The sequence below is a fragment of the Ranitomeya imitator genome, chromosome 5 (assembly GCF_032444005.1).
Source record: "Ranitomeya imitator isolate aRanImi1 chromosome 5, aRanImi1.pri, whole genome shotgun sequence".
In the NCBI taxonomy this organism is placed as follows: Eukaryota; Metazoa; Chordata; class Amphibia; order Anura; family Dendrobatidae; genus Ranitomeya; species Ranitomeya imitator.
Window position 1 is genome coordinate 406063196 of NC_091286.1, and position 25815 is coordinate 406089010.

The window sequence follows — 25815 nt, forward strand, 5'->3', positions numbered from 1 at the left end:
CGTCACCTGCCCTGCATCACAATATCCATCATCACATGTAACACCATCACTGCCCTGGGGCTAAGCTCTACCTGTGGAGAGCTGTAACAACTCTGCTGCATCACCATCAGTCACAGCGGACTCTTGAGGCTACTTTCACATTTCCATTGTTTTGGAACTGTCACAATGCGTCATTTTGGAGAAAAAACGCATCATGTAAAGTTGCCCGCAGGATGTGTTTTTGCACCATAGACTTGCATTAGCGACGCATTGTGATGTATGGCCATACGTTGCATGTGTCGTCCACTGGATGCGTTGGGTTTTGGCAGCCCGTCGTTTTGAAAAAACGTTCAAGGGAACGTTTTTTCGTACGTTGCATCCTGCATTTTTAACTGCGCATGCCCGGGCGGAGATCTCTCTCTCCTCCCCGGAACTTTAGAATGGGCAGCGGACGTGTTGAAATACTGTGTCCGCTGCTCGCGTTTATGCATAAACTCACAAACATACGTCGGTACGTCGCGCCGACGCTTTGTGACGGCCCAGTCCCGACGTAAATGTGAAAGTAGCCTTAAGCAGCGTCGGCCATCCCTAGCCGAGTACCACAGGTGGTGTCATGAACAAATCCCCTATAAACTTTATTCCCCTTTCATTTCATTGACACTTTTATTGGATGCCCAGAGCCACGGAGTCACTGCTGCCATGACACATCCCTTTAAGAACCGTCGACCCAGCCTGAGTACCCCACGGCTCTAGCGGGCGCTCCATATATATATATATGTATATAAATATATATGTATGTATGTATATATATATATATATATATATGTATATATATAAATATCCATGTAATGTAGTGCAAGTGTATTAATACACTCACCTACCGCTGCTTTCTCCAGTGAGTGTCCAGCCCATTCTGCTACTCTTCTCAGTGACGTCACCACTATTGCGACTAGCCGGCCCTCTCTATACTCTATGTACGAGTCGGGAGTCTCTCTTACAATAGAAGCCCATGGGGCCTAGCTATGCTGCTCCATAGACTTACACTGTAAGGGCTCATTCCTACTTGCGATTAAATAGGATGAATGCAATACGATTAAAGGGAACTTGTCACCCCGTTTTTTCAGTACGAGATAAAAATACTGTCAAATAGGGCCTGAGCTGTGCGTTACTATAGTGTATTTTGTGTACCCTGATTCCCCACCTATGCTGCCGAAATACCTTACCAAAGTCGCAGTTTTCGCCTGTCAATCAGGCTGGTCAGGTCATATGGGCGTGGCGACATCGCTGTTTCTTCCCCCAGATCTTGCATATATTTCCGTTGATGGCGTAGTGGTTTGCGCATGCCCATCTTCTGAATCCACTGGGCAGGAGAAGAAAAAACGCGTGATCTGCGCTATTTCCCTGGTGATCTGTGGGGGCGGCCATCTTCCTGAGGCCGCGCGTGCGCATATGGAGTCCTCTGCTGCCCGGGGCTTCAGGAAAATGGCCGCGGGATGCCGCGCGTGCGCAGATGGAGATCGCGGCGGCCATTTTCCTGAAGCCGAGATGCGAACTCGACATCAGGAAAATGGCCACCGCGATCTCCATCTGCGCACGCGCGGCATCCCATGGCCATTTTCTTGAAGCCCCGGGCAGCAGAGGACCCCATATGCGCACGCGCGGCCTCAGGAAGATGGCCGCCCCCACGGATCACCACGGAAATAGCACAGATCACGCGTTTTTTCTTCTCCTGCCCAGTGGATTCAGAAGATGGGCATGCGCAAACCACTACGCCACCAACGGAAATATATGCAAGATCTGGGGGAAGAAACAGCGATGTCGCCACGCCCATATGACCTGACCAGCCTGATTGACAGGTGAAAACGGTGACTTTGGTAAGTTATTTCGGCAGCATAGGTGGGGAATCAGGGTACACAAAATACACTAAAGTAACGCACAGCTCAGGCCCTATTTAACAGTATTTTTATCTCGTACTGAAAAAACGGGGTGACAGGTTCCCTTTAACAATCAGATTACATTCTGACCAATTTAATCCTATAGTTCTCTTCTCATTTCCCTTTTTTCTTGCTCCGATTGGATCGCAATCGGACACAATAAAAAAAAATCGCTGCATGCTGAATTCGGATCGCACGCACACATATAGGTCTATGGCTGCGTGTGAAACATTGCACTGCACTCGGATATCACCCGAGTGCAGTGCGATTTCCACCAGCGCCAACAGCAGAGGAGATGGAGAAACTAATTTCTCTGCTTCCTCCATGACCATGCTGCGATTTTCTCTGCTGCCAGCAGATCGGAGCACAGAGGATAGAAGCACAGCGGATAGGAGCACAGCAGATAGGAGCTCAGTAGATAGGAGCACAGCAGATAGGAGCACAGCAGATAGGAGCACAGCGCACACCCACTCGGATAGGAGCACAGCAGATAAGAGCACAACCGATCGGAACACATCGGTTAGGATCACAGGGGATAGGAGCACAGCGGATAGGAGCACAGCAGATGGAAGCACAGTAATAGAAACACAGTGATAGGAACACAGCACATCAGAGCACAGCAGATAGGAGCACAGCGCACAACCACTCGGATCGGAGCACAGCGGTTAGGATCACAGGGGATAGGAGCACAGGGGATAGGAGCACAGCGTATCGGAGCACAGCTGACTGGAGCACAACGGTTAGGATCAGGGGTGGATTAAGGGTAGTCAGGGCCCGGGCTGTTCAGACACTGTGGGCCCCCCGGTCATGTGACGGGGTCATGTGACGGAGGTCATGTGACGGGGGTCATGATATACCTGAACCAGATTATTCCAGAAAAATGGCCGGGCCCTACTCTACTGTAAACTATTAAATATTTGTTAAAATATGCAATACAATTTAGGTATATTTTGATTTATTTTTCAATTTTTAATATGACCAATATCACATACAAGGAACAAATACCACCGCACCATGACCAGACCACAAATTACAACCACAGTGATCGAATAATATCACACACAAGGAACAAATACCACCGCACCATGTCAAGACCACATATTACCACCACTTGGTGACCAAATAGCACATACAAGGGACAAATACCACAACACCATTTACAGACCACATATTACCACCACATAGTGACTGAATACTACAATACTGATCAGTAATAAAAAAAACCCCCACAATACTATCACGATAAGTGCCAGTATTCACAGGAGATCTGTACTTAGTATGCAGTGTCTGTGTAGAGGTAATCCAGAGATCACTGGTGGTATTATACACAGGAGCTCTGTATATAATGTATAGGTAATACAGTGATCACTGGTGTCATTGTACACAGGACCTCTGTATATAGTATACAGTGTATAGTGTCAGTGTATAGGTAACACTGACTCACCAGTGACGTCTCTAGGTGAAGTCTTTCATCTTTCATCCAGCACAGACCGCCATCATTTCTTCCAGCCAGGACTCGTTTCTGAAGGGAAATAACACAGTTATCTCAAGCCCCGCTTGCAGAACACATTACTTAATTTTTCACAACTTCTACATTACACCACATGAAGAAAAAAAGGCGATATAGTGTCACTCTGCACAGTAACAGGACCGCCCCCCCCCCCCCCCATTTAAAACAGTATACTCAAAAAATGAAATAAATACATCACTGCAGTAATAATATCCCTTAATTAGCCCCTATGGTAATAATATTCCCCATCCTGGCCCCGTTTATCTCATTCCTGGCTCCAGCCATATGTTCTCGCATCATGCCCTCATGAGTATCCCTTCTACCCCATATGATCTCCCCATCCTGCCCCATCTGTCTCCATCGTATCCATCCTGCCCCAGGTCTTTCTTTCTGCCCTGTGTCTCCAATCATGCCCCGTATCTACATTCTGCCCATGCCTCCAGTCCTGCCCCCAGTGTGACCAGCAATCTGCCCCAGTGTGTCCAGCATATTACCCCCAGTGTGTCCAGCATATTACCCTCAGTGTGTCCAGCAATCTGCCCCAGTATGTCCAGCATGTTGCCCCAGTGTCCAGCAATCTGCCCCAGGGTGTCCAGCATTGCCCCCAGACAGTGTGTCCAGCAATCTGCCCTAGTGTGTCCAGCATTGCCCCCAGTGTGTCCAGAAATCTGCCCCAGTGTGTCCAGCATTGCCCCCAGACAGTGTGTCCAGCAATCTGCCCCAGTTTGTCCAGCATATTACCTCCAGTGTGTCCAGCAATCTGCCCCAGTATGTCCAGCATATTGCCCCAGTGTCCAGCAATCTGCCCCAGTGTGTCCAGCAATCTGCCCCAGTGTGTCCAGCATTGCCCCCAGACAGTGTGTCCACCAGCAATCTGCCCCAGTGTGCCCAGCATTGCCCCCAGTGTTTCCAGCAATCTGCCCCAGTATGTCCAGCATTGCCCCCAGACAGTGTGTCCAGCAATCTACCCCAGTGTGTCCAGTATTGCCCCCAGACAGTGTGTCCAGCAATCTGCCCCAGTGTGTCCAGCATTGCCCCGAGACAGTGTGTCCACCAGCAATCTGCCCCAGTGTGTCCAGCAATCTGCCCCAGTTTGTCCAGCATTGCCCCCAGACAGTGTGTCCAGCAATCTGCCCCAGTGTGTCCAGCATTGTCCCCAGACAGTGTGTCCAGCAATTTGCCCCTGTGTGTCCAGCATTGCCCCCAGACAGTGTGTCCAGCAATCTGCCCCAGTGTCTCCAGCATTGCCCCCAGACAGTGTGTCCACCAGCAATCTGCCCCAGTGTGTCCAGCATATTGCCCACAGACAGTGTCCAGCATTCTGGCCCGCCCGGGTCCCCCGGATTGCTGTTAGCAAAAAAAACCAAAAACCCGAGTTCTCCTCACCTGACCTGTGCGCTCCAGCGGCGAGCTCCCTCCAGCAGCGCGCACTCGCCAGCGACTGACAATGACATCAGACCCCAGCAACGTGTGCGCTGCGCCTGCGGCCGACTTCAGCTGCCAGCCTCCAATTGGCTCGTGGCTGTTGTTAACTATTGACGTGCGGGCGCGCGCCCACACGTCAATAGGTGAAACTGCCGCAGCGCCCTCTGCCCACCGGGCCCATACGCCATTCAGGGCAGTAATGCCCAGATGGCGGCGGGCAATCTGAGCGGTAGCCCAGGGCCCCCCCACAACACTGGGCCCTGGGCTGCCGCCCAGATTGACCCTGTTATAATCCGCCCCTGGTTAGGAGCAAAGCGAACAGACACTCAGATTGGAGCACAGCGGATCGGAGCACAGCGGTTAAGAGCACAGTGGATAGGAGAACAGAGCACAGACACTCAGATTGGAGCACCACTCACAGCAGAGCTACAGCCAAGTGTCATTAGCATATCGCATCTGATGCTCTTGTATCAGATGCCATACGCTAGTGGGACCCTGGCCTAGAAGCCACTTCAGGATCACGCTGAGCACAGTGTGACCCCAAGTGTCTGAACAGTGGTGACATCACACAGAAGAGGAGCAGAATGCGCTGGACTCCGGAGAGAGCGGCTGCAGGTGAGTTAATTAGCACACTCACTATATTACATGCACATATACACACATTTAATACATTTGCAGTCATTTAAAAAATATAGATGGGAGAGCATCTATAAACAGCACCCACCTGTCACATCAGCTGCATTGGGTATCTGTTGGAATGTCCATGTGGACAATGATATGTAGAAGGGACTACTGTGACTATAAGATGAGAGCAGGGAAGGATTTTACAGCCTAGAGCATTGATGGCAAGCCTTTTAGAGACCGAGTTCCCAAACTGCAATCCAAAATTCACTTAGGCTGGTTTCACATTTGCGTTGGGCAGAGCTGCGGAGGGTTGCATACTTCCTCCGCTAAGCCCCGCCCACTGCGGTACCTCTCCCATTCAGCTCCGCCTACATCTGTATGCGTCCTGCGTACCTATCTTTAACATTGGGTACGCAGGCCATGCGGATGTATTGGGAAGCGTCCGCATGCATCGTTTTGACAATGCTCGGGCGGCAGTCGCATCCTGCCAGCTGCTGTCCCTTTAACCCCCAAGTGCATGGTACGCAGCGTTTAGTACAGAACACCACTTGCACATGAGTGATGACGTCATCAGGGTGGGTGGGGTTAGCGCCCAATGTGCTCCCGTCCTCCCGGAAGAGGAGCTGTTACCAGAAAGCCCATACCAATCTCTGTGCTGGCAGCTCTTTGTGTGTTGGTAGTTTCTGTGCCCGCAGCTATGTGCCTTTCTGCTGGTGGTCTGTACCCCTGTGATCTCTGTGGCCCCCCAGCTGTGTGCACCAATATTATCTCTGTGCCCCCCAACTATATGCCCCCTGTGATCTCTCTGCTCCCATCTATATGGCCACCCGTGATCTCTGTGACCCTCAGCTATGTGTCCCAATGTGAGCTCTGTGCCCTCTGTGATCTCTCTGGCCCCAGCTATGTGCCCCCCTATGATCTCTGTGCATCACAGCTATGTGTCTCCATGTGATCCCTGTACCCCCAGCTATGTGCCCCCTGTGATTTCTGTGGCTACCAGCTTTGTGCCCCCTGTGATCTATGTGCCCCCTGTGATCCCTCTGCCCCCTGCTATGTACCCCCTGTGACCAATCAGTGAAGCCAGGGCCGGCTCCAGGTTTTTGAGGACCCCCAGGCGAAAGAGTCTCACAGCCCACGTAGTATATAGCACAGCCCACGCAGTATATAACACAGCCCACGTAGTATATAACACAGCCACGTAGTATATAGCACAGCCATGTAGTATATTGAACAGCCACATAGTATATAGCACAGCCCGCGTAGTATATAACAAGCAACTTAGTATATAACATTGCCCACGCAGTATATAACACCGCCCACACAGTATATTACACAGCCCACGCAGTATATAACACAGCCCACGTAGTATATAACACAGTCCACATAGTATATAACACAGCCCACGTAGTATATAGCAATATGGGCACCATATCCCTGTTAAAAAAATAATTAAAATAAAAAATAGTTATATACTCACCTTCCGGCGGCCCCCGGATCCAGCTACGTCATCTGGGGCCATTGCCGCAATGCATTCTTGGAACCGGAGCTTCGCGAGGAGCGGGAAAGGCTGCCGCGGACGCCGGAAGGTGAGAATATAATGATTTTTTTTTTATTATTATTTTTAACATGCTGCATAGGCAGCATCAATAGTAAAAAGTTGGTCACACTTACAGGGTTAATGGCAGCGTTAACGGAGTTATGCCGCGGTGCAATGCAGTCCGTTTAACGGACTGCTAAAATGCTATGTGGGTGCTGACTGGAGGGGAGTATGGAGGGGGCACTGACTGGAGGGGAGTAGGGAGGGGCCAATTCGTGGCTGGATTGTGCCTGTCGCTGATTGGTCGCGGCTGGCTGGGCGCGACCAATCAGCGATGCGGGATTTCCGTGACAAACAGACAGACAATCAGACAAACAGACAGAAGTGGACCTTAGACAATTATATATATAGATTGGTTATTGATTTATTCTTATACTCAATTCTACACTGAGCACATTGCCATGTGGAAGGTTTAGCTGACATTACATATGTTATTTCTGTATATTTAGCTCAGGTTAGACATTAACACCATATAGAGAGAACACGTGCTCTGTGGGACATATATAGCACATGACCCACAGGAAGGGGCGCACACTTCACACACACTCTACACAAACCACAGGTTATACGCTGAACAGATGGTATGTGAGTTAACCACGCGCTTCTTTATTCAGCCATGCTTTTGACAGAGACAGACGCAAACTACCATTCAGGATCCCAGGAAAGATGGGGAACAAACTTTGATATGGACAAATGAACAATCTCTTCATAACTATTTCACTATTTTATGTTTTGCTGCAATGAGCCTTTTTGGTGGACAATCAAATAAACGACTAAATTTTTTTTATAAGAAGCACCGTGACATTTTCTTTAGAGTATAGCATCTAGTAAAGAGTCCTGAATAAATGAATATACAAAATAAGTATATTTAACAGCCACCCAATAAATATAAATTATTCAGTCTCTGTGACTCTTCCCCCAATTAATTTGAGTTGTGATTTATTTAGGAATATGCACGAAAAAAAAACCTTTTGGTGAATAACTTACACTTTCATCATACTAAAGGTTCAACATAAAGGAATAGAAACCAAGAAAATGTAAGAAATGGATAACAAAAAGAATAATAACAGTCATATATGTGAAACACTTGGTCAGGCTAAATTGTACAGCATAACATCAGGAATCCAGACATATCTAAAATTGATTAAGTCGTACAAAAGTAAATGGCGCAGAAATGCATTGGCAATATTATAGACATATGTAAGATTATGCACAAATAGTGATCTCTATCACAGTATAGCTCATATGAGAGTATAAATCCATAAGTGTAGTCACATTGTGTAGTTACTAAATACCAGAGTTCAGAGAATAACCAGGTATATGTTCAGAAATAAGACACCCGAGGGAGACAAACACATTATTGCAGGTTCCCAAAGAAGGATTCATTAAATGTAGGAATAGAAGTAAAAAAGAGGCAAAGAAGAAAGTCCCAGGGAAACAGGGGCGCACAAATCATTGGTGCAACCTGTGCAGCCATACAGGGTCCCAAGATGTGAGAGGGCCCATTTATAACTCCAAAGAAGGTACAATTTTGCATTTTTAGGAGATTCTGGGCTGCAAAGGGCCCATGTATTGTTCTTGCACAGGGGACCTTTTCTGTCTGTGTCTGCCAGTGTGTGAACTAGAGTTGTAAATCTTTATTCATTACATAGTGGAATGTGTTGAGAACAATAAAACCTAAAAATGATCAACGTAAATCACAACTAATATCCCACGGAGGTCTGGAGTTGGAATGATGCTTAAAATCAAAGTGTAAAATGAAGTTACAGGCTGATCCAACTTCAGTGGAAATGCCTCAAGACAAGGAAATGATGCTCAGTAGCATGTGTGGATTCCACGTGCCTGTAAGACCTCCCTACAATGCCTGGGCATGCTCCTGAAGAAGCAGCGGATGGTCTCTTGAGGGATCTCCTCCCAGACCTGGACTAAAGCATCCGCCAACTCCTGGACAGTCTGTGGTGCAATGTGACGTTGGTGGATGGTGCGAGACATGATGTTCCAGATGTGTTCAATCGGATTCACGTCAGGGGAATGAGCGGGCCAGTCCATAGCTTCAATGCCTTCATCTTGCAGGAACTGCTGACACAGTCCAGCCACATGAGGTCTGGCATTGTCCTGCATTAGGAGGAACACAGGGCCAACTGCACCAACATATGGTCTCACAAGGGGTCTGAGGATCTCATTTCGGTACCTAATGGCAGTCAGGCTACCTCTGGTGAGCACACGGAGGGCTATGCGGCCCTCCAAAGAAATGCCACCCCACACCATTACTGACCCACTGCCAAACCAGTCATGCTGAAGGATGTTGCAGATCGCTCTCCACGGCGTCTCCAGACTCTGTCAGATCTGTCACATGTGCTCATTGTGAACCTGCTTTCATCTGGGAAGAGCACAGGGCGACAGTGGCGAATTTGCCAATCCTGGTGTTCTGTGCCAAATGCCAAGCGTCCTGCATGCTGTTGGGCTGTGAGCACAACCCCCATCTGTGGACGTCGGGCGCTCAGATTATGCTCATGGAGTCGGTTTCTAACCATTTGTGCAGACACATGCACATTTGTGGCCTGCTGGAGGTCAATTTGCATGGCTCCGGCAGTGCTCCTCCTGTTCCTCCTTGCGCAAAGGCTGAGGTAGCAATCCTGCCGCTGAGTTGTTGCCCTCCTACAACCCCCTCCATGTCTCCTGGTGTACTGTCCTGCTGTTGTGAATTCTGCTTTTGGGTTCCCTCCAGTGGTTGTAGGTGGTAATGCAGTTGTCCCTGAGTTGCAGTCCTGGTCAGGTGTTTCTGCTGATTGCAGTTCTGACTGGGGTATTTAGGTGTGCAGGATTCATTAGTCCTTGCCAGTTGTCCATGGTTCTGGGAGGTTTTGGATCTTTGTCTGGTTCCTCCTGCCTTGCTGCCAATTCAGCAAAGATAAGTGTCTGGTTTTTGTTTCTGTGGCACATATGCTGTGTGCTTAATAATTCTGTGCTATTCATTTGTTTTCTCTTGTCCAGCTGTGTCAGTATTTTCTCTGGCTTGCTGGATTCTCTGGAGTTGCAGATATACGCTCCACATCTTTAGTTAGATGGTGGAATTTTTTGTATTTTCTGCTGTGGATATTTTTGGAAGGATTTTAATACTGACCGCTTAGTATTCTGTCCTATCCTTTCCTATTTTAGCTAGAGTGGCCTCTTTTGCTAAATCCTGTTTCCTGCCTGCGTGTGTCTTTTCCTCTACTACTCACAGTCAATATTTGTGGGGGCTGCCTATCCTTTGGGGTTCTGCTCTGAGGCAAGGTAGAATTCCTATTTCCATCTATAGGGGTATTTAGTCCTCCGGCTGTGTCGAGGTGTCTAGGATTTGTTAGGCACACCCCACGGCTACTTCTAGTTGCGGTGTTAAGTTCAGGATTTGCGGTCAGTACAGTTTACACCTACTCCAGAGAAAGTTCCATGCGGCTCCAAGGTCACCGGATCATAACAGTACAACTGGCGAATAATGAGTTAAATGCATCTCAGAAGAAGGGAAGAAAGGTGTTGAGCCATTTTTTTCTGCACTCTGTTTTGTTTCTGATTATATTGTTCAGACTCCTGTTTTAGAGCCGAAGATTCCTACTCCTGATTTGTTTTTTGGTGACAGGTCCAAATTTTGAGTTTTAAAAACAACTGTAAACTGTTTTTGGCTCTGAGACCTCGATCCTCCGTTGATTTTATTCAGCAGGTTAAAATCATCATTTCCCTGCTGCGTGGCGATCCACAGGATTGGGCATTTTCCCTAGAATCTGGGAATCCGGCTTTTCTTAATGTAGACTCCTTTTTTCAGGCTTTAGGTTTATTATATGATGAACCTAATTCTGTGGATCAAGCGGAGAAGACCTTGTTGGCCCTGTCTCAGGGTCAAGAGGCGGCAGAATTGTATTGTCAGAAATTTAGAAAATGGTCTGTGTTGACTAAATGGAATGATGATGCTTTAGCGGCAATTTTCAGAAAGGGTCTTTCTGAATCCGTTAAAGATGTTATGGTGGGGTTTCCCACGCCTTTCGGTCTGAGTGATTCTATGTCTCTGGCCATTCAGATTGATCGGCGCTTGCGGGAGCGCAGAACTGTGCGCGCTGTGGCGTTGTCCTCAGAGCAAATTCCTGAGCCAATGCAGTGTGATAGGATTCTGTCTAGAACGGAACGACAAGGTTTCAGACGTCAGAATAGGTTGTGTTATTATTGTGGCGACGTTTCTCATGTCATTTCTGTCTGCCCTAAGCGGACAAAGAGGATCGCCAGTTCATTTACCATCAGTATTGTACAACCTAAATTTCTGTTATCTGTGTCCTTGATCTGCTCATTGTCATCATTTTCTGTCATGGCGTTTGTGGATTCAGGCGCCGCCTTGAACTTAATGGACTTTGAGTATGCCAGGCGTTGTGGTTTTCCCTTGCAGCCTTAGCAGAACCCTATTCCTTTAAGGGGCATTGATGCTACACCTTTGGCAAAAAATAAGCCCCAGTTTAGGACCCAGGTGACCATGCGCATGGCGCCAGCCCATCAGGAAGATTGTCGATTTCTGGTATTGCATAATTTGCATGATGCTATCGTGCTGGGTTTTCCGTGGTTGCAGGTACATAATCCTGTGTTGGACTGGAAGTCTATGTCTGTGACTTGTTGGGGTTGTCAGGGGATTCATAATGATGTTCCTTTGATGTCAATCTCCTCTTCTTCCTCTTCTGAAATTCCTAAGTTTTTGTCTGATTTTCAGGATGTATTCGATGAGCCCAAGTCCAGTTCCCTTCCACCGCACAGGGACTGTGATTGTGCTATTGACTTGATTCCAGGCTGTAAGTTTCCTAAGGGCCGACTTTTCAACCTGTCTGTGCCTGAACATACCGCCATGCGGAACTATATTAAGTAGTCTTTGTCGAAAGGGCATATTTAGCCATCTTCTTCACCGTTGGGAGCGGGATTTTTTTTTGTTGCTAAGAAGGATGGCTCCTTGAGACCCTGTATTGATTATCGCCTCTTGAATAAGATCACGGTCAAGTTTCAATACCCTTTACCTTTGCTTTCTGATTTGTTTGCTAGGATTAAGGGGGCTAGTTGGTTTACTAAGATTGACCTTCGGGGGCATATAATCTTGTTCGTATTAAGCAGGGTGATGAATGGAAAACTGCGTTTAATACGCCCGAAGGTCATTTTGAATATCTTGTGATGCCATTCGGGCTCACTAATGCTCCATCTGTTTTTCAGTCCTTCATGCATGATATTTTCCGGACTTATATTGATAAATTCTTGATTGTATATTTGGACGATATTTTGATTTTTTCCGATGATTGGGAGTCTCATGTGCAACAGGTCAGGATGGTATTTCAGATCCTTCGTGACAATGCTTTGTTTGCGAAGGGGTCTAAGTGTCTCTTTGGGGTGCAGAAGGTTTCTTTTTTGGGCTTCATTTTTTCTCCCTCATCTATGGAGATGGATCCGGTTAAGGTTCAGGCCATTCATGATTGGATTCAACCCACATCCGTGAAGAGCCTTCAGAAATTTTTGGGTTTTGCAAATTTTTATCGCCGTTTCATTGCTAACTTCTCTAGCGTGGTTAAACCCTTGATCGATTTGACGAAGAAAGGCGCTGATGTGGCGAATTGGTCCTCTGCGGCTGTCTCTGCCTTTCAGGAGCTTAAACGCCAATTTACTTCTGCTCCGGTGTTGCGCCAACCGTATGTTTCTCTTCCGTTTCAGGTTGAGATTGACGCTTCTGAGATTGGGGCAGGGGCCGTTTTGTCTCAGAGGGATCCTGTTGGTTCCTTGATGAAACCGTGTGACTTCTTTTCCCGTAAGTTTTCGCCTGCTGAACGCAATTATGATGTCGGCAATCGGGAGTTGTTGGCTATGAAGTGGGCGTTTGAGGAGTGGCGACATTGGCTTGAGGGAGCTAAGCACCGTATTGTGGTCTTGACCGATCATAAGAATCTGATTTACCTCGAGTCTGCCAAACGGCTAAATCCTAGACAGGCTCGATGGTCCTTGTTTTTTTCCCGTTTTGATTTCGTAGTTTTGTATCTTCCGGGTTCTAAGAATATTAAGGCTGATGCCCTCTCTAGGAGTTTTTTGCCTGATTCTCCTGAGGTCCTTGAACCGGTCGGCATTCTGAAAGAAGGGGTGGTCCTTTCTGCCATTTCCCCTGATTTACGACGGGTTCTTCAGAAATTTCAGGCTGACAGACCTGACCGCTGTCCAGTGGGGAAACTGTTTGTTCCTGACAGATGGATTAGTAGAGTGATTTCTGAGGTTCACTGTTCTGTGTTGGCTGGTCATCCTGGTATTTTTGGTACCAGAGATTTGGTTGGTAGGTCCTTTTGGTGGCCTTCTTTGTCACGTGATGTGCGTTCTTTTGTGCAGTCCTGTGGGACTTGTGCGCGGGCCAAGCCTTGTTGTTCCTGTGCTAGTGGGTTGCTTTTGCCATTGCCAGTCCCTGAGAGGCCCTGGACGCATATTTCTATGGATTTTATTTCTGATCTTCCGGTTTCCCAGAAGATGTCTGTTATCTGGGTTGTTTGTGACCGGTTCTCTAAGATGGTTCATTTGGTGCCTTTGCCTAAATTGCCTTCCTCTTCAGATTTGGTTCCGTTGTTTTTTCAGCATGTGGTTTGTCTGCATGGTATTCCGGAGAATATTGTGTCCGACAGAGGTTCCCAGTTTGTTTCTAGGTTTTGGCAGGCCTTTTGTGCTAGGCTGGGCATTGATTTGTCTTTTTCTTCTGCATTTCATCCTCAGACAAATGGCCAGACCGAGCGAACTAATCAGACTTTGGAGACTTATTTGAGATGCTTTGTGTCTGCTGATCAGGATGATTGGGTGGCCTTCTTGCCATTGGCCGAGTTTGCCCTTAATAATCGGGCTAGTTCGGCTACTTTGGTTTCGCCTTTCTTTTGTAATTTTGGTTTTCATCCTCGTTTTTCTTCTGGGCAGTTTGAATCTTCTGACTGTCCTGGTGTGGATTCTGTGGTTGACAGGTTGCAGCAGATTTGGGCTCATGTGGTGGACAATTGGTGTTGTCTCAGGAGGAGGCTCAACGTTTTGCTAACTGTCGTCGGTGTGTTGGTTCCCGGCTTCGGGTTGGGGATCTGGTCTGGTTGTCTTCCCGTCATGTTCCTATGAAGGTTTCTTCCCCTAAGTTTAAGCCTCGGTTTATTGGTCCTTATAGGATTTCTGAGATTATTAATCCGGTGTCTTTTCGATTGGCGCTTCCGGCTTCTTTTGCTATCCATAATGTCTTCCATAGATCTTTATTGCAGAGATATGTGGTGCCCGTTGTTCCCTCTGTTGATCCTCCGGCCCCTGTGTTGGTTGATGGGGAGTTCGAGTATGTGGTTGAGAAGATTTTGGAGGCGGAGGCTTCAGTACCTTGTCAAATGGAAGGGTTATGGCCAGGAGGATAATTCTTGGGTTTTTGCCTCTGATGTCCATGCTGCTGATTTGGTCCGTGCCTTTCATCTGGCTCGTCCTGATCATCCTGGAGGCCCTGGGGAGGGTTCGGTGACCCCTCCTCAAGAGGGAAGGTTCTGTTGTGAATTCTGCTTTTGGGTTCCCTCCAGTGGTTGTAGGTGGTAATGCAGTTGTCCCTGAGTTGCAGTCCTGGTCAGGTGTTTCTGCTGATTACAGTTCTGACTGGGGTATTTAGGTGTGCAGGATTCATTAGTCCTTGCCAGTTGTCCATGGTTCTGGGAGGTTTTGGATCTTTGTCTGGTTCCTCCTGCCTTGCTGCCAATTCAGCAAAGATAAGTGTCTGGTTTTTGTTTCTGTGGCACACATGCTGTGTGCTTAATAATTCTGTGCTATTCATTTGTTTTCTCTTGTCCAGCTTAGAACGTGTCAGTGTTTTCTCTGGCTTGTTGGATTCTCTGGAGTTGCAGATATACGCTCCACATCTTTAGTTAGAAGGTGGAATTTTTTGTATTTTCTGCTGTGGATATTTTTGGAAGGATTTTAATACTGACCGCTTAGTATTCTGTCCTATCCTTTCCTATTTTAGCTAGAGTGGCCTCTTTTGCTAAATCCTGTTTCCTGCCTGCGTGTGTCTTTTCCTCTACTACTCACAGTCAATATTTGTGGGGGGCTGCCTATCCTTTGGGGTTCTGCTCTGAGGCAAGGTAACATAGTAACATAGTAACATAGTTAGTAAGGCCGAAAAAAGACATTTGTCCATCCAGTTCAGCCTATATTCCATCATAATAAATCCCCAGATCTACGTCCTTCTACAGAACCTAATTGTATGATACAATATTGTTCTGCTCCAGGAAGACATCCAGGCCTCTCTTGAACCCCTCGACTGAGTTCGCCATCACCACCTCCTCAGGCAAGCAATTCCAGATTCTCACTGCCCTAACAGTAAAGAATCCTCTTCTATGTTGGTGGAAAAACCTTCTCTCCTCCAGACGCAAAGAATGCCCCCTTGTGCCCGTCACCTTCCTTGGTATAAACAGATCCTCAGCGAGATATTTGTATTGTCCCCTTATATACTTATACATGGTTATTAGATCACCCCTCAGTCGTCTTTTTTCTAGACTAAATAATCCTAATTTCGCTAATCTATCTGGGTATTGTAGTTCTCCCATCCCCTTTATTAATTTTGTTGCCCTCCTTTGTACTCTCTCTAGTTCCATTATATCCTTCCTGAGCACCGGTGCCCAAAACTGGACACAGTACTCCATGTGCGGTCTAACTAGGGATTTGTACAGAGGCAGTATAATGCTCTCATCATGGGTATCCAGACCTCTTCTAATGCACTCCATGATCCTGTTTGCCTTGGCAGCTGCTGCCTGGCACTGGCTGCTCCAGGTAAGTTTATCATTAACTAGGATCCCCAAGTCCTTCTCCCTGTCAGATTTACCCAGTGGTTTCCCATTCAGTGTGTAATGGTGACATTGATTCCTTCTTCCCATGTGTATAACCTTACATTTATCATTGTTAAACCTCATCTGCCACCTTTCAGCCCAAGTTTCCAACTTATCCAGATCCATCTGTAGCAGAATACTATCTTCTCTTGTATTAACTGCTTTACATAGTTTTGTATCATCTGCAAATATCGATATTTTACTGTGTAAACCTTCTACCAGATCATTAATGAATATGTTGAAGAGAACAGGTCCCAATACTGACCCCTGCGGTACCCCACTGGTCACAGCGACCCAGTTAGAGACTATACCATTTATAACCACCCTCTGCTTTCTATCACTAAGCCAGTTACTAACCCATTTACACACATTTTCCCCCAGACCAAGCATTCTCATTTTGTGTACCAACCTCTTGTGCGGCACGGTATCAAACGCTTTGGAAAAATCGAGATATACCACGTCCAATGACTCACCGTGGTCCAGCCTATAGCTTACCTCTTCATAAAAACTGATTAGATTGGTTTGACAGGAGCGATTTCTCATAAACCCATGCTGATATGGAGTTAAACAGTTATTCTCATTGAGATAATCCAGAATAACATCCCTCAGAAACCCTTCAAATATTTTACCAACAATAGAGGTTAGACTTACTGGCCTATAATTTCCAGGTTCACTTTTAGAGCCCTTTTTGAATATTGGCACCACATTTGCTATGCGCCAATCCTGCGGAACAGACCCTGTCGCTATAGAGTCCCTAAAAATAAGAAATAATGGTTTATCTATTACATTACTTAGTTCTCTTAGTACTCGTGGGTGTATGCCATCCGGACCCGGAGATTTATCTATTTTAATCTTATTTAGCCGGTTTCGCACCTCTTCTTGGGTTAGATTGGTGACCCTTAATATAGGGTTTTCATTGTTTCTTGGGATTTCACCTAGCATTTAATTTTCCACCGTGAATGCCGTGGAGAAGAAGGTGTTTAATATGTTAGCTTTTTCCTCGTCATCTACAACCATTCTTTCCTCACTATTTTTTAAGGGGCCTACATTTTCAGTTTTTATTCTTTTACTATTGATATAGTTGAAGAACAGTTTGGGATTAGTTTTACTCTCCTTAGCAATGTGCTTCTCTGTTTCCTTTTTGGCAGCTTTAATTAGTTTTTTAGATAAAGTATTTTTCTCCCTATAGTTTTTTAGAGCTTCAATGGTGCCATCCTGCTTTAGTAGTGCAAATGCTTTCTTTTTACTGTTAATTGCCTGTCTTACTTCTTTGTTTAGCCATATTGGGTTTTTCCTATTTCTAGTCCTTTTATTCCCACAAGGTATAAACCGCTTACACTGCCTATTTAGGATGTTCTTAAACATTTCCCATTTATTATCTGTATTCTTATTTCTGAGGATATTGTCCCAGTCTACCAGATTAAGGGCATCTCTAAGCTGGTCAAACTTTGCCTTCCTAAAGTTCAGTGTTTTTGTGACTCCCTGACAAGTCCCCCTAGTGAAAGACAGGTGAAACTGTACAATATTGTGGTCGCTATTTCCTAGATGCCCGACCACCTGCAGATTTGTTATTCTGTCAGGTCTATTAGATAGTATTAGGTCTAAAAGTGCTGCTCCTCTGGTTGGATTCTGCACCAATTGTGAAAGATAATTTTTCTTGGTTATTAGCAGAAACCTGTTGCCTTTATGGGTTTCACAGGTGTCTGTTTCCCAGTTAATATCCGGATAGTTAAAGTCCCCCATAACCAGGACGTCATTATGGGTTGCAGCTTCATCTATCTGCTTTAGAAGTAGACTTTCCATGATTTCTGTTATATTTGGGGGTTTGTAACAGACCCCAATGAGAATTTTGTTACCATTTTTCCCTCCATGAATTTCGACCCATATGGACTCGACATCCTCATTTCCTTCGCTAATATCCTCCCTTAAAGTGGACTTTAGACAAGACTTTACATAGAGACAAACCCCTCCTCCTCTCCGATTTTTACGATCCTTTCTAAACAGACTGTAACCCTGTAAGTTAACTGCCCAGTCATAGCTTTCATCTAACCATGTCTCGGTTATTCCCACTATGTCAAAGTTACCTGTAGATATTTCTGCTTCTAGTTCTTCCATCTTGTTTGTCAGGCTTCTGGCGTTTGCGAGCATGCAGTTTAGAGGATTTTGTTTTGTTCCAATCTCCTCGCTGTGGATTGTTTTAGAAATGTTCTTACCTCCCTTCTGAGTATGTTTTCCTGGATCTTCTTTGTTCAAGTCTAATGTTTTTCTTCCCGTCCCCTCTTCTTCTAGTTTAACGCCCTCCTGATGAGTGTAGCGAGTCTTCTGGCGAATGTGTGTTTCCCAGGTTTGTTGAGGTGTAGTCCGTCTCTGGCGAGGAGTCCATCGTACAAGTAATTCACACCGTGGTCCAGGAATCCGAATCCTTGTTGTCTGCACCATCGTCTTAGCCAGTTGTTTGCATCAAGGATCCTGTTCCATCTCCTGGTGCCATGCCCGTCTACTGGAAGGATAGAAGAAAAAACTACCTGTGCATCCAGTTCCTTTACTTTCTTCCCCAACTCTTCAAAGTCTTTGCAGATTGTCGGTAGGTCCTTCCTTGCCGTGTCATTGGTGCCAACATGTATCAGAAGAAATGGGTGGACGTCCTTGGAGCTGAAGAGCTTTGGTATCCTATCGGTCACATCCTTGATCATCGCACCTGGAAGGCAGCATACTTCTCTTGCAGTTATGTCCGGTCTGCAGATGGCTGCTTCTGTGCCTCTCAGTAGTGAGTCTCCCACCACCACCACTCTTCGTTGCTTCTTGGTAGAATAGGTAGAATTCCTATTTCATCTATAGGGGTATTTAGTCCTCCGGCTGTGTCGAGGTGTCTAGGATTTGTTAGGCACACCCCACGGCTACTTCTAGTTGCGGTGTTAAGTTCAGGATTTGCGGCCAGTACAGTTTACACCTACTCCAGAGAAAGTTCCATGCGGCTCCAAGGTCACCGGATCATAACAGCCTGCCTCCTGGTAGCGACTCCAGCCTCTGGACAATACACTGACAGACACAGCAAACCTACTTGCCACAGCTCACATTGATGTGCCATCCTGGATGAGCTGCACTACCTGAGCCACTTGTGTGAGAGTCTGTATCATGCTACCACAAGTGTAAAAGCACAACCATCATTCAAAAGTGATCAAAACATCATCCAAAAAGCATTGGTACTGAGATGTGGTCTGTTGTCCCCACCTGCAGAACCACTCCTTTATTGAGTGTGTCTTAATAGTTCCCAATAATTTCCATCTGTTGTCTATTCTATTTGCATGTGAAATTGATTTTCAAACAGTGCTGCTTCCTAAGTGGACAGTTTGATTTCACAGAAGTTTCATTTACTTGGAGTTATATTCTGTTAAGTGTTCCCTTTATTTTTTTGAGCAATGTATATCCTTCTATATATATAGATAGATATATACACATATATATACTAGCTATTGTACGCGTTCTACACCCGGGTGGTGAGCATTTATATTGGTATATGGTCTCCATTCTGGTATGTGCTGCTCCATCTTGCGCCCCCATCCTGTCATGTGCTGTTCCAACCTGCATCCCCATCCTGTCATGTGCTGCTCCATCCTCCATCCCCATCCTGTCATGTGCTCCCATCCTGCGCCCCGTCTTGTCATGTGCTGCTTGTTGTGAATTCTGTGGCCAAGCTCCCTCCTGTGGTCGTGAGTGGTACTGCGGCTGGTTCTGTCTATGAGCTTCCTTTGGTGGATGAGAGTGGTACTGCGGCTTCTGAGTTTCCTTCCTCAGGTGATGAGGTTAAGTCGTTAGGTGCTGCTCTATTTAACTCCACCTGGTGCTTTGATCCTGGCCTCCAGTCAATGTTCTAGTATTGGTCTTGCTTCCTCCTGGATCGTTCCTGTGGCCTTTCTATCCTGCATAAGCTAAGTTCTGCTTGTGTTATTTTTGTTTGCTATATTTTCTGTCCAGCTTGCTATATTGGTTTTTCTTGCTTGCTGGAAGCTCTGAGACGCAGAGGGAGCACCTCCGTACCGTTAGTCGGTGCGGAGGGTCTTTTTGCCCCTCTGCGTGGTTGTTTGTAGGTTTTTGTGTTGACCGCAAAGTTATCTTTCCTATCCTCGGTCTATTCAGTAAGTCGGGCCTCACTTTGCTAAATCTATTTCATCTCTGTGTTTGTATTTCATCTTTACTCACAGTCATTATATGTGGGGGGCTGCCTTTTCCTTTGGGGAATTTCTCTGAGGCAAGGTAGGCTTATTTTTCTATCTTCAGGGCTAGTTAGTTTCTCAGGCTGTGCCGAGTTGCATCGGGAGCGTTAGGTGCAATCCACGGCTACCTCTAGTGTGGTGTGATAGGATTAGGGATTGCGGTCAGCAGAGTTTCCACGTCTCAGAGCTCGTCCTATGTTTTTGGTAAATGTCAGGTCACTTTGTGTGCTCTGAACTTCAAGGTCCATTGTGGTTCTGAATTACCTGTTCATAACAGTACTGGAGGCCCAAACTACTAATGCTTCTCAAAAGAGGGAAAAGAGAAGTTCTGAGACCATTTTTTTCTTTGCACTGTGTTCTGTCTTTCTTTTCCCCTTTACATCAGGGTGGTTCAGAACACAGGTGTGGACATGGACATTCAGGGTCTGTCCTCTTTGATGGATAATCTCACTATAAGAGTACAGAACATTCAAGATTTAGTGGTTCAGAATCCTATGTTAGAACCTAAAATTCCTATTCCTGAGTTATTTTCTGGAGATAGAGCTAAGTTTTTGAATTTTAAAAATAATTGTAAACTATTTCTGGCTTTGAAACCCTGCTCCTCTGGTGACCCAGTTCAACAAGTTAAGATCATTATTTCTTTATTACGTGGCGACCCTCAAGACTGGGCATTTTCCCTTGCGCCAGGAGATCCTGCATTATGTAATATTGATGCGTTTTTTCTAGCGCTCGGATTGCTGTACGACGAACCTAATTCAGTGGATCAGGCAGAGAAAAATTTGCTTGCTCTGTGTCAGGGTCGGAATGAGATAGAGATTTATTGTCAGAAGTTTAGAAAGTGGTCCGTGCTCACTCAATGGAATGAATGTGCGCTGGCAGCTATTTTCAGAAAGGGTCTATCTGAAGCCCTTAAGGATGTCATGGTGGGATTTCCTATGCCTGCTGGTCTGAATGAGTCTATGTCTTTGGCCATTCAGATCGGTCGACGCTTGCGTGAGCGTAAATCTAAATTGTAAAGATTCTCATAGAAGCATTTGAATTCATTAGCAATGTCTTTGGTCTCAGAGATAACCAGGCCATTTGAACCTTTCAGCTGTGTGATGAAAGTACGTCCCCTGCGTTTTCTCAGGAGAGAAGTCATATGTTTGCTTCCTCTATTGCCGTGAAGGTAAAACTGTTGTTGGCTTCTCATATAAGCTTTAGCTGAATGTATGTTCAAAAGATCTTTCGGTGAGCTTCTGAGTGAGATGAGTTCCGTCTGATATTTATCTGCTTGAGAACGTTTGTGTAACTTTTCCACAGAGCCAATCTGATGTAAAATAGCCATTACCTCTTTGGACCTTTCTTTTTTCAAATATGAGCCTAGAGCTATAAATTCTCCTCTCAATACCGCCTTATGAGTCTCCCAAACCAGGGACATGGGAGTGCCCGGAAGACAGTTCTCTTTGAAGAAAAGATTGATCGAGGTGGAGAACTTAGTCACATAAGAATTAGATCCCAGTAGAGTTTCATTTAGTGTCCAAGTAAAAGGAGTAGGGGGAAGGGATTTAATATATAGTTCTAAGAGGATCGGAGCATGGTCTGAAAGGGATATGACGTCTATTTTTGTAGATTTCACCAACTGGAGGTGGCAGGATTGAATTAGAAAATAGTCTAATCTGTGGTAATTGTTATGAGGTGAGGAGAAGAATGTGAAATCTTTAGTTGTTGGGTGCAGCGTTCTCCACGGGTCAATTAAATTTAAAGATTGTAGATTGATATGAAGTTTCCTAAGTGCTTTTTGTGAAATAGAGGATTTTCCTGATGAAGAATCTATCAATGGATTGAAAGTGATATTGAAATCGCCTCCCAGAATTATAATCCCTTCTTTAAATAGTTTAGGGTGTTCAAAACGTGACACAACCAGCCAATTTGGTTCTGATTCGGGGCGTAGATGTTGCAAAGGGTGACTTTTGTGTTTGCTAATAAACCTTTTAACATTATATATCTCCCATCAGCATCTGACAGAGTGTCTATCAAGGTGAAGGGAACATTTCTTTTGAATGCTATACTAACTCCTCTTGAAGCAGTGGATCCAGTATTATGATACCATGTGGGGAATTGGGTTCTCGACATATCTGGGGTCCTACCTTTTTTAAAATGAGTTTCTTGGAAAAATGTGATGTTAGAATTTTTAGACTGCAGGAATCTCAACAGTTGCCCCCTTTTCCTTGGGGAGCGCATGCCCTTCACATTGTAGGAAGCCAACACCAGGGTGGCTGCATTTGGAACACTACTGGACATGAGTTATAAAATGAACTAGGGTGACATCTATACACGTGTGATGAGCAAACAATTTCAATACAATAACAGCAAGAAAAACTTGGGGGAAAGAGTATAACATATAACCGATACAGATCCCGTCTATGGCGGAGGCTGGGGCACGAAACATCCTCCTCAAAGACAGACAGGACAGTCCATTGCAGGCGCACAAGCGGCAAACGGTATATTAATTTTACCTGTTAACAAATTCCAAAGCAGAATCTATAGTAAAGGCTATGTGGAGAAGAAAAAAAAAAAAAAAAAAAAACAAGCAAAAAAAAACAAACAAAAAAAAAAACAACTTTATCGACCTATTATACTTTTTTGAATCTATCTCCGATCTAAAACATGTTAAAGAGATTGGATTTAATCAACAAACCAAAATAAGGGGCAAAAAAAAAAAAAAGTTACACTATCTTCTCAAGGAGGGAGTTTCTTCTTAGGTCCAGCCTTGCTCTCTTTGGGAGACTTGGCTGGAGACCACTCTCGCTGGTCCAGCAAAGGGCGGAGAGAGTAGTACCACTAGCAGAAATGTGTCAGCTGTTGCTAAACATTTTAATTTGCACCATGCAGGCAAAATATCCACTATGTCAATCCAGGGTATAGAGCATGTCAAATTATCTCAGCGGGGTGGAGATGTGAAAAGACAGCTTCTAACCAGAGAAGCTTTCTGGATCTATAACCTGAAAACCAGATATCCTCTTGGTTTGAATCGCAAGAATGAAATAATGTATCATTACTGTTGAATACTCATTGTATTTGAGATTGTATGTTTAATGTATTGTTTTAGATAATTTTTGCCAGGTAATTTACCTTGTTTCAGGTGTATTCCTCTGTTGCTGCAGGTGCAGTCTCTTTGCCTCGTGACCCGCACTAATAGCCATGTGATCAAAATTGTCGGTATAATTGGTCTTTGAGCATTTAAGAGACACCGCATTTCTGAGGAAACTATGCATTGAGTAAGATCGGTTAACGATCGAAACGCGTCGCATGTTATGTGCACTCCTGCATTCGCACTCAGACAAGGATTTGTTGTTCTTATTCGTATTTTAACGGATAAATAAAGATTTGAAATTTTATGGAGCTGGAACGCCTTCTTCTGTTTTCCACTGGAGACCACTCTCCCTGGTCCAGCAAAGGGCGGAGATTGGGAGGGACATCTAGCACCATGTCCATGGGTAGCCAAGAGGGGACAGCAACCGCCTCGATGTTGAACGTGGACCAAACTTTGGTGAGGTCATCTGGATGGCGGATTATGACTTGCTTACTTCCTCCATATATAGCCAAACCGAAGGGAAATAACCACTTGTATAGTATCTTATTTGTACGTAGAACATCTAGCAGGGGCTTCAGGACCCTTCGTTTAGCAAGCGTCGAAGGTGCCAAGTCTTGATACAGTTGAATGGAAGATCCTTCGTAGGATAAATTTTTGTTGTCTCTGGAAGCATTTAAAATGGCCGAAGTATCTAGATAGTTCAGAAGACCACATATCACGTCTCTTGGGGGGTCCGTGAGTTTAGGTTTAGGTCTGAGCGAGCGATGTATCCTCTCAATGATCATTTGATCGCATCGTTCCTGAGGCAATAGAGAAGAAAATATTTCCTTGGCTGACTTTTCAAGTATCTCATTAGAGACGCTCTCGGGGATTCCTTTAATTCTGACATTCTTCCTGCGGCTCCTATTTTCCTGGTCCTCTATATTCAGAGCCACCGTGTTTAATTGAGACTTGTGGAAATCTAAGTGGTCTTTAATTTTATTAGAATGACTTATGAGGGAGGACTGAGTGGCTTCTAGAGATTCCACCCTATTGCCAATTTGTTGACTATCTTGTCGTAGTCCTGAGACTTCCGCAATCAGTGGTTTCATTGCTTGAATTAGAGCTTTTTTAAGGAAGGATTTTGAGATACCTCCAGAGTCTACTTGTGTAGTGTCACTTCCTGAAGCTTCCACACTGGAATCTAGGTCATCCGCAGGGTCGTCTATTTTCGTGTTAGGGTGGGAGATCTTGCGGGCAGATCGGGCTGACGAAGATTTATGTTTCAAGTATTTCTCCATGGCACTTTGTTTGTCTTGTTGTGTAGCAGATATAGAGGGTTTCCGGCGCTCTTTATGAATTTTTACCATTCTATCTAGATATAGCGCTTGCTCTCAAGAATACCGCCCGTGCGCCAGCAGCACTTTTAGTTTTTCATAATCATATTTACAGTTGAAAGAGGTTAGATATTGGCGCCATTTGAGTAGGAAGGATTAACACCAAAAATTCTATGGTGGCCAGTTAAAGAGCTAGGGTGCAGATCTTTTATGTTGCCACTAGATGGCAGGGTAGCACAACAGAACAGTCTCTTCTATTGCTGGTTATTAGAGGCTGTGCTTCTAGAAGAGATTTTCTAACAACGTGCTCAACAAATAATCTAGATAGTGTCTCAGCATTAGGCAATCCTGCCAGAGGTACAAAATGCGCTTGCTTACTGAATCTGTCAACCACTACCCAGATTACAGTTTTGCCATTGGAAGGAGGGAGATCAGTGATAAAATCCATGGACAAATGAGTCCAAGGTCTATCTGGAATTGGCAATGGCACCAATTCCCCGGCCGGCCGGTTATGGGAGCTCTTAGCACGGGCACAGGTATTACAAGCAGACACAAACTCAATAATATCAGAATTCATGGAGGGCCACCAAAACAGCCTAGCAATAGCTTTCCGGGTGGCAGCGATCCCCGGGTGACCACTAAGAGCAGAATCGTGGAACTCCTGGAGAATCCTCAATCGGTACTGAACTGGGACAAAAAGCTTATTGTCAGGCAAAGAGGGAGGAGCAAGAGACTGAGCCTTTCGAATCTCCTGCTCCAATTCAGATGATACCCCCGCAACAACCACCCCATGCTGAAGAATGGAGGAAGGAGGTTCGGGGGGTGATATCGGATCAAAACTGCGAGATAAAGCATCAGTCTTGACATTCTTGGAACCAGGCCGAAAAGTGATTGAAAAATGAAAGCGAGAGAAAAACAGCGACCACCTAGCCTGTCTAGGAGTTAACCGTTTGGCGGTTTCAATATAAGACAAATTTTTGTGCTCAGTAATCACCGTGATCCGATGAACCGCCCCCTCCAAAAAATGCCTCCATTCTTCAAAAGCCAATTTTATGGCCAATAACTCCCGGTTCCCAACATCATAGTTCCTCTCAGCAGAAGAAAACTTACGGGAGAAAAAGGCACATGGTCTCAAGTTGGTCAAAGTAACGGGTCCCTGAGACAACACCGCTCCCACTCCCACCTCTGATGCGTCCACCTCTACAATGAATGGTTTAGATGGATCGGGCTGAACCAACACAGGAGCAGACATAAAACATTTTTTTAATGTAATAAA

At 45.5% G+C, this 25815-nt stretch overlaps 1 protein-coding gene across 1 annotated transcript in view; it reads left to right on the forward strand.

Moving 5' to 3' along the window:
- The window catches only part of LOC138637780 (uncharacterized), a 94514-nt gene extending 71199 nt beyond the window's left edge, over nucleotides 1–23315 (forward strand). The window contains exon 8 of the mRNA XM_069726700.1: nucleotides 23294–23315. Within this exon, the coding sequence (XP_069582801.1) occupies nucleotides 23294–23315 (22 nt within the window). The remainder of the gene's footprint in view (nucleotides 1–23293) is intronic.
- The last annotated feature ends 2500 nt before the right edge of the window (nucleotides 23316–25815 follow it).